The sequence below is a fragment of the Saimiri boliviensis genome, chromosome 3 (genome assembly GCF_048565385.1).
Source record: "Saimiri boliviensis isolate mSaiBol1 chromosome 3, mSaiBol1.pri, whole genome shotgun sequence".
Taxonomy (NCBI): Eukaryota; Metazoa; Chordata; class Mammalia; order Primates; family Cebidae; genus Saimiri; species Saimiri boliviensis.
The window spans coordinates 7,936,536-7,945,365 of record NC_133451.1 but is presented as its reverse complement, the minus strand read 5'-3'; the positions used below and the strand labels follow the sequence as shown (position 1 = coordinate 7,945,365).

Genomic DNA, 8,830 nt, shown 5'->3' with positions numbered 1-8,830 from the left:
ATCCCCCTGGAAAACAGGATAGAGACCCAGGGGGATCCCCGCAGAGAGGGGCCGCCTGCGCCTCAGCGGCGAGGAAAGTTTGCCGGGCACCCCCTCCCCGCCTCTGCCCGCCGTCGGCCGGGCCCTGCCCTGCGCGCCCCCAGGCCCAGCGCGCCTCGGGGTGAGTCCCCGGGAGCGCGGCCCAATGGATCGCTCCGGGCCCGCCCCCTCGCGCGCTGATTGGCCGCCGCCGCGCTGGCCTCGCCTTATTAGCAAGTTGTGGGAGCGCGGCGGCCGGACCCGGAGCGGGCTGGTGCTCCCGGGAGCTCGGCCTGCGCGGCGGCGGTGATCAGAGGCCAGGCCCGGCGCGCCGGAGCGGGCCTGCTGGGGAGGGGCGGGAGGCGCGCGCGGGAGGGTCCGCCCGGCCAGGGCCCCGGGCGCTCCTAGAGGCCGGCCGCGCTCCCAGCCCGCCCGAAGCCCATGCCCGGCGGCTGGCCAGTGCTGCGGCAGGAGGGGGGCCCGGCTCTGCATGGCCCCGGCTGCTGACATGACTTCTTTGCCACTCGGTGTCAAAGTGGAGGACTCCGCCTTCGGCAAGCCGGCGGGGGGAGGCTCGGGCCAGGCCCCCAGCGCCGCCGCGGCCACGGCGGCCGCCATGGGCGCGGACGAGGAGGGGGCCAAGCCCAAAGTGTCCCCTTCGCTCCTGCCCTTCAGCGTGGAGGCGCTCATGGCCGACCACAGGAAGCCGGGGGCCAAGGAGAGCTCCCTAGCGGCCTCCGAGAGCGCGCAGGCGGCGGGTGGCTTGACTCAGCCCCTGGGCGTCCCGCCCGGGTCGCTGGGCGCCCCGGACGCGCCCTCTTCGCCGCGGCCGCTCGGCCATTTCTCGGTGGGAGGACTCCTTAAGCTGCCAGAAGATGCGCTAGTCAAAGCCGAGAGCCCCGAGAAGCCCGAGAGGACCCCGTGGATGCAGAGCCCCCGATTCTCCCCGCCGCCGGCCAGTGAGTAGCCAAAAACCAAGTGCCGAGGGAGGGGCCGGGCGGGGTGCGGGCCTGCGGCGTCTGGGTACCTGGAGCCGGTGTTAGGGAGCCGTGGGCTGCAAGGCCGGGTTTTGCGCTTCCCTCCACTCCCACCCAGGAAGAAGGTTCCAGACCTCCTTGCCTTGGCCAGAGACACTGCGGGTGGGAGTTAACGGACAGGATACCAATGTCTGGACACCCTGTCCTCCTGTCCCCACCAAACGACCCCAGAGTCCATGGTCCCTCATCTGATCCCAAACTCTTTCCTCGCCGTCACCCCAGCAGATGAATGTGTGTGGTGCGGACATCTTCCCTGCACGCACGCGGAGTTTCACTTTCTGGTAGTAGGACCTGGCGTCCCCTAGCCCCTCATCCCTTGCAAGTACCTCTTTGCCTAGAGGTTCCGAAGCTCCAATAGAATTCCACCCCCCACCCCCCCGCCCTGCGACTTTAAGGCAGATAGTGCTTTGGGTAGATGGATGATTCAGGGGTGGGGACCTTCAGGGTTCAGTGGAGGGGGCGGGACACCAAGTCAGTTAGGGGAAGGCGCCCTCGCTAATCCTGTCGGAAGCTCGGACTGGGCCATTAAGGCGGACTCCAGGTGCTCACGGTGCGTTCGGGCTGCGATTCCAATGCCTCGCGGCCCCCTGGCTGCTCTACTCAGAGAACACGCTCGGAGATATTTCAGGAGCACGGGAAATTCCCAAGCTTTCCTCGTTTCCTCCGATTATTTTGCTCGGCATAATAGCAGCCAGAATTCAATGGCGTGTTGCTGAGGAATGATTTTTATCTGGGGATTAAACGTCTTTGAAAGGCCAGTCCCTCCCTGAGCCTAATGGCCGGAGAAGGTGGCCCTGCGCTGGGTTGTCTCCGCAAAAGTCAGTGACGTTTCTCTCGGCGCCCGCCCCTCGGGCGGCCTGGCGGAAAGCGAGTTGGGGGCCAAGCGCTTCCCGGACTCCCGGTGGCCTCTGGCGGGGAAGAAGCGGGGTGTTAACACGAGATTTCGTTTGACTCACATCCTGGTGATCTGAGAGTCCAAACGATCGGGCTTTCTTTGTTGGTTGTTGCTGATTTTTAAAGAAGTGTGAAAAAATGCATACTTAAGCAAAACCCGCGTGGTGTAACATCCTCAGTTTGAATTCACTTTCTGCCAGGAAACCTGCTGCATAGGCAAAGTGTCCTTTCCAACGCTGAGGGCCTTGGGCCCCACGACCCCAGAGTCAAAGTGATCCCGGCCGTCTTGGGAATAAATTGTTCCACGTTTCATCCGGGGACAGTGCCCAGCGGACCCCATCCCTGACCTGCACTGGTCCTGTGCTCTGGTGCTTCCTCACTGCCCACCCTTGAGGTTTATTTTTTGCCCACCCTTGAGGTTTATTTGAAGGCAAAAGAAAGACAGCTGGGCATGTTGGTGTCTCCGACTTTGCCACAGGTCGAGGGGAGAGGCGATCTCAACCCCCGCCCCCACCAACACACACACACACACACACACACACACACACACACACACGCAGATGTTTGAGTGAGGCCAGAGGGCCCTGGCGCCAGGGGTGAACGCAATCCAACGGAAGAGTGAAACAATCAAAAGAAAAAGCTCTTTAGAATAAAGCAGCCCCAGCTTCTCGGCTCCCGATGACACTTTCTATTTCTAGAAGAGGTGGCCACAGCCCACCCGCCAAGAAAGTCTGCGCTGCTCCAACTCTGGTCTGCGGGAACTACCCCTAGAATCACATAGGAGCCCAGCGTTCCAGAGGAAAGTATAGAATTTGATCTGGATTCTATGCCACAGAATGGCCTAGCCCTGCACTGAAGCATTCCGTGGGTACTGATAAATGTTTGGCCAACGCGTGAAACTAAATGTGGCCTTGGGCAGGGTGCAGGGCCTCTTTCTGCATGTTTCATCACCTGTGTTAGCATCCACCTTTCCTTTGCGTGGCGGTGGGAGGAGGCCCGCCTTGAAGGCCTTTCGAAGTCGCAGGGCAGCTTTACAAAGGCACTTCCACCTCTTCCCAGCTGTTTGGGCCTTAGACGTGGACATAGGGCCTTCAACATGGGTATTTTTCTCCTGGAATCTTCGTTTCTTCATTTGCAAAAAGTAGACAGGAACGTCTTCCCTGTAGGGTTGCAGTGGGAATTGGAGAAAGTATCTTTCAAGTGCCTTGCACAGTGCCGGGCACCTAGGCACTGCGACAATCCACATCTGCTATTGTTTGGCTATTATTACTACTTCCTGGGCTGATTATCCTCCTGCATCTCTCTCTTAATTCCTTGCTTTTCTCTCTCTCTCCGCCCCAGGGCGGCTGAGCCCCCCAGCCTGCACCCTGCGCAAACACAAGACGAACCGTAAGCCACGGACGCCCTTTACCACCGCGCAGCTGCTGGCGCTGGAGCGCAAGTTCCGCCAGAAGCAGTACCTGTCCATCGCGGAGCGTGCAGAGTTCTCCAGCTCGCTCAGCCTCACCGAGACGCAGGTGAAGATATGGTTCCAGAACCGCCGTGCCAAGGCAAAGAGACTACAAGAGGCGGAGCTGGAGAAGCTGAAGATGGCCGCCAAGCCCATGCTGCCACCGGCTGCCTTCGGTCTCTCCTTCCCTCTCGGCAGCCCCGCAGCTGTAGCTGCCGCAGCGGGTGCCTCGCTCTATGGTGCCTCTGGCCCCTTCCAGCGCGCCGCGCTGCCCGTGGCGCCCGTGGGACTCTACACGGCCCACGTGGGCTACAGCATGTACCACCTGACATAGAGGGTCCCACGATCGCCCACCTGTGGGGCCAGCCGATTCCTCCAGCCCTGGTGCTGTACCCCCGACATGCTCCCCTGCTTGGCACTGCCCGGCACCTTCCCTTTAACCCCCACACTGCTCCAGTTTCACCTCTTTGCTCCCTGAGTTTACTCTCCGAAGTCTGATCCCTGCCAAAAAGTGGCTGGAAGGGTCCCTTAGCACTCTTCTAGATTTTAGACCTACACACTTGAGTTAAAGATGGGGAAACTGAGGGCAGAGAGGTTAAGAAATTTATCCAAGGTCCCCAGCAGAATTGGTGGTCGAACAGAACTAGAGGCCATACCTCCAGCATAGCTGTTCCCTGTCCTGAAACCAAGCAGGAAAAGCACAGAGAAATTGGTGTCTGATGATTTTGGAAATGAGAACAATCTGAGGAAAAAAAAAAAAAAAAGAGGAGCAAGCCAGGGAGATGAATCCTAGCTTCTTCCATTGGAAAACTTAAGAGAAGTTCAACAACAAAACATTTGCTCTGGGGGCAGGGAATATACAGATGATTGCAAAGGTAGGTTGAAGGGACTGCTCTCTTACCAGTACCAGAAACACAGTTATAAAATTTAAAAAAAAAAAAAAATCTCTATTTAACAGTACATTTGTGTGGCTCTCAAACATCCCTTTGGAAGGGATTGTGTGTACTATGTAATATACTGTATATTTGAAATTTTATTATCATTTATATTATAGCTATATTTGTTAAATAAATTAATTTTAAGCTACAAAAATTTACTGATTTAGTCTTTTCTTTTAATTTTGCTTTGTGCCATGTCTTTATGTGTACAGTTGCTTTTCGGTTTGATGGTGGTTTTATGCTAGCAACTTTGAAAGGTGACAGCTGGGTATGCAGGGACAGAGGGGGTGTCTTTTTGAACACACAGGGCGAATCTGTGTTAGCAAAGTCAAGTGCAGAATTGAAGCAATTACCTGGGATAATTAGGCTCAATTTTCCAATTCACTTTAAGCTGAAATCGACACTCGCTCAGGCAACTCATAACTAACTCTTGATTTCTTTCTCTCCTTTTAACCTGTCTGTGAAAACAAAGCAGATCGCCCAAATGGTTTGATGACTGTAGACAGCTAATCCAGACACTTCCCACCTCTGCAGATCTGTTTTTCCCACGGGAGGCCAGGTGGGGGATGGAAGCGATTGCTTTGCCTCTCTAAATTACCCCCAGTGTAGACGCGGTCTGTGGAACTAATTTTGAGCTGCCAGACTAAGTGCCTTCTCGCCCCCTATTCTGGCCGCTAAAAGCACAGCCCAACATAACAAACTTTACAGAAAATCCTGGACCACCTTGCACTCTAGCCTGGAAAGTCCTCTACAGGAACCCTGTTTTCAAAAGCTCACAAACTCAGTTTTTCTTTTACACAGTGGGTTAAGATCAGTCTCTAGGAGAGTATATTTGCACACGCGCCAAGTTTAGCTTTCCGGGGAATTCTGCAAGGACCCCGAATGCAGAAAATGACCCCCTGCTAAATAAAGCCTATTAAGCTCCAGGCACCACTCTGTTCTCTTTCAAGTTCCTGCTGCGGCAGACCTGTGCACCCTTCTCCTGCCCCAGCCTCTGTCCCGCAGTGACCCCCGCCTCCAAACTCCATTCAGGATAGCGCCTGACCGTCTGCAATAAGCCATTAAGAGGGGAAGCCAGGGGCCTGAAGATGGTTCGAAACCCAGGTACCTGGTGTTGGACTTGGGAAGGCGGAGGGAACAGCTCCACAGATAGAGACCTTAAAAACAGAGTCCCAAGCGCAGCACGCGTGGTTTCTAGACCCAGGACACTGAGGTCGGCCTAGGAATTTCCAGCGAACCCAGGGTTGCTGGAACGGGCCATGGGCAGGTTCTGTGCAGGCACCGGGCACATTCCGGACATCCTGGGCCTCGGATCGTTCAGCCTCGGCAGCTCGGGCAAAACTTCTGTCATCCCTGGCCGGGGCTGCAGTATGAACTTGTTACAACCCCACTCCTTAAGAAAGAAAAGCTTGCTGTGGAGAGCGGTTTCCGCTCTTGGGGAGCCCCGGAGCTGTTGCCTTTGCCCTGGGAACTTCTACAAAACCACCAGAGCTCGGGTCTGGGCCTTTTCGTCCCCAAAAGGGGAGCTATGCCTAACAAGATCTCAGACTCCACGTCCACGCAGCTCTCTAAAGGTGCTTGAGGGCTGACGTGCTTTGCCGCTTTTGCTACTTTTCTTTTTTCTCTATAAATTAAGCAATCCTCGAATGACGGCGCGTGGGACACCCGGCTTCGGCAAATCTGGGTTCCTTTCTGGAACATCCTAGAGACTTCCTCGTCGTGGGGTTAGCATTGAACTTGAAGTCAGAAGAGCCAGTGTGGTTCACTGTGGCTCAAGTCCCCCACTTACTATGAAAAATCACACCATCTTTCTGCACCTCCGTTTTCTCGTCTGTGAAATGAGCCTTGGACTCTGCCCCCTACACTTCAGGTTTTGGGGGAAGTGTCGACATGCCCCCGCGCGGGAAGGGGCACCCAGGAAATGCCGGGTGCATCTGAGTTGTCTTGGCTTACTGCGCGTCCGCAGCACTGAAGTTTGTTTCCGCCCGTCCGTGATAGAGAAATGTCGGGGCAGGATCGGGTGTCTCCCCCGGCCCCGGCTCCAGAGCCTCCTGGCTCCTTGCAGTTTGGCAATTTAGGGTAGAGGCAAATTTAGAGCAACATAATTGCGGTAATGAGCAACGGCTCGCGCTCTGCAGACGCGTCGCGGCTCCAGTGAGGCGGTAGCTGCAGGCGAGGCGGGCACGCCTCCCCGCCCCCTCCCTGCGCCGCAGCCCGGTGCGAGGGCCGGGCTGCCCTGGGACCCCAGCTGGCGCGCACCTCCGCCTCTGGATGCCGGCCTTGGATCAGGGCTTCCTTCCACTTCTGGGCCTCCTAATCTCCCCATTTTTATTTCTGTTAGTCTAGCCTGTTGTTTGCCCCCTTTTGTTTCCGAATTCCCTGTCTCAACAGGGTGTGCACACAGAAGGTGCTCGATAATTGTTTGCTAGATCGGAGCGGCGCGCTGGTGTGAGAAAAAAAACCCAGAGTCACAAGACAGCCGTGTCCGGCCGGAATTCGCGGCTGCGCTCCGGACATTGCTTCTCATCCACCCCAGTCCTTCGAACTCGGTTCCCCGGTCTATCAAGCGAGGGCGGAGTGGCCAGGAGTTTCCTGGGCCTGTTCCTTTATGGACCAATTTCCTTCTTTGGCCAGAAACATTGGATCTACCAGGCGGAGTGGCCACCTTCTGCGCTGGCAGGTAGTGATGAAGGAGTCTGCGCTTAGAGCCTACCGTTTGCCGGGAGTTCCCGCTCACGCTGACTCCCAGCAAACCTAGGAGATTTTCACAGCGCAGAGGACTGCTGCTCAGAGAGGGGTCGCGGTTTTCCCAAGGTTACACAGTTAAAAGACGTTGCAGGAATTCCAACCCGAATTCCACTGCAGGATTTCCCTCTGGTTGACGGTCACCTGGTGCCTGAGCAGCTCTCCCCGAAGTGCGAGTCTCGCTGGTAAACGGAGAGCAGAATCCGGGCCCTAGTTCTGAATTTAACTCCTTGCGCCCTAACCACGTACAGTCACTGTTCCTTGAGGAATGAGAGGGGCATCTCACTGGCCCTGCACGCTGTGAAAGCGTTTTGGTTTTGTTGGGGAGGAGACGGGAGCTTCGTTTTGCAAATTCAGCTTCTGGCCACGCAGTCAGGACCAAAGTGGTCCGTGGCGTGAAAGCGGGGCAGAAATGAGGTTACGTGGCGGAAAGGGACCTGGAGCGCCTCGAGTTTTGAGCATAGGTCTGCGGGGCCCAGGCCGTTGCGGACCGGGAGGCTGGGGTGGGGCTGGAGGCCTTGTGCTAAGAGCGCCTTGTTTTAGGGTTCCTTTCTCAGATCGCTGAACCCGGGGCTGAAGGCCCAGGTTGCGCAGGAGGTCCAGCGAAGACAGTTACTGGTGAGGCAGGAGCCACGAGTGCGAATCCTACTGCTGCCCCCTCCCTAGTGACCCAAGGCCAGGAGGCAAGCCCAGCTCGGTCCAGGCCAGCGCCCCGCGCCCGCGCCCCGCCTGGAGCCCTCGCGGGCACAATAGGAAGCTGCGAGGAGAGGCCGCGGCCGCCTTTCAAATCGGCGGCTGGCGCCGGCCTGGCCGAGCCCCCGGGGCCGCGCAGCCTCCACGGCTCCGTCCCGCCCTCCCAGCAGCTCGCAGTGCCCGACAGTGGAACGGTCCGCGGCCCCGACGCCGGATGCCCTGGGAAGCCCCCGACCCCCAAGTGCCATCGCCAAGTGCCCACTCTCCAGAGCACCCCCAGCCCCTCACTCCAGACTTGTATGAAAAATTTTCCTCTCCGCTCAACAGCTCCCACGCCTGCTGCGCACCCCGCCCCGTTCCCAGGCCTAGGGGGGCCCTGCCTCCACCCCGCCTGCCTCCCCCACAGCGCCCTCCCGCGGCCCTCAGCCCACAGCCGGCTCTTTCAGCGCCTGCTCACTCTAGCTCCGACACCGGACGCTGGCCTTGGCTCATTGCGTGACAAGCAGAGCCTCGAGTGCATGTCATCCATACGACATACCAACACACGCTGAAACAGACACACGTGACACAAACACGTATGTATAACCCACATACAGACACCAACACACACCATGCACACAGACAAATCAACACACACCACCCACCGCACACACCCAGCACATACACACAAGGCTGACAAATACACACACAACACATAAATCAACACGTACCAGCAACACACCCAGCCACACACAACCAACATATGCTAGACACAAAACCAACACACACCCAACACCCACAATCAACACTCGCCTCCAACATCCACAGCCTTGGCTATAGAGGCAACCGTGCACACTTAAGTCCACCCGTTAACATCTCTACAGGGGTTCTGGTGACACAGACACACATTTATTGGGGGGAAAGGGGAGGGAGACCCTAGAGACAGACATAGATGGGAGAGAGAAGTCAAGGAAAGGCATGGGAAGCTCCACCCAGTAAGTGAGATGCACAACTCAGAGCATAAGGCAAAAGGCGGTCCAGCTCTGGGTGGTCTGCTATGCTGACACCAGAGTGTA

The 8,830-nt window shown here is 57.2% G+C and overlaps 1 protein-coding gene across 1 annotated transcript; it reads left to right on the top strand.

The window, feature by feature from the left end:
• Positions 1-285: 285 nt before the first annotated feature.
• MSX1 (msh homeobox 1) lies at positions 286-4,491 on the top strand. The gene is made up of 2 exons (XM_010345317.3): positions 286-977; positions 3,291-4,491. Exons 1-2 carry the CDS (start codon positions 509-511, stop codon positions 3,731-3,733), a joined length of 912 nt encoding a protein of 303 aa, XP_010343619.3. The 5' UTR covers positions 286-508; the 3' UTR covers positions 3,734-4,491.
• The last annotated feature ends 4,339 nt before the right edge of the window (positions 4,492-8,830 follow it).

Bases quoted from the DNA above. Each gene is read 5' to 3' on its own strand.
- MSX1 (XM_010345317.3), top strand. From the start codon at position 509: ATGGCCCCGGCTGCTGACATGACTTCTTTGCCACTCGGTGTCAAAGTG. The intron at 978-3,290 runs GTGAGTAGCCAA...TCTCCGCCCCAG, and splicing joins ATTCTCCCCGCCGCCGGCCA to GGCGGCTGAGCCCCCCAGCC.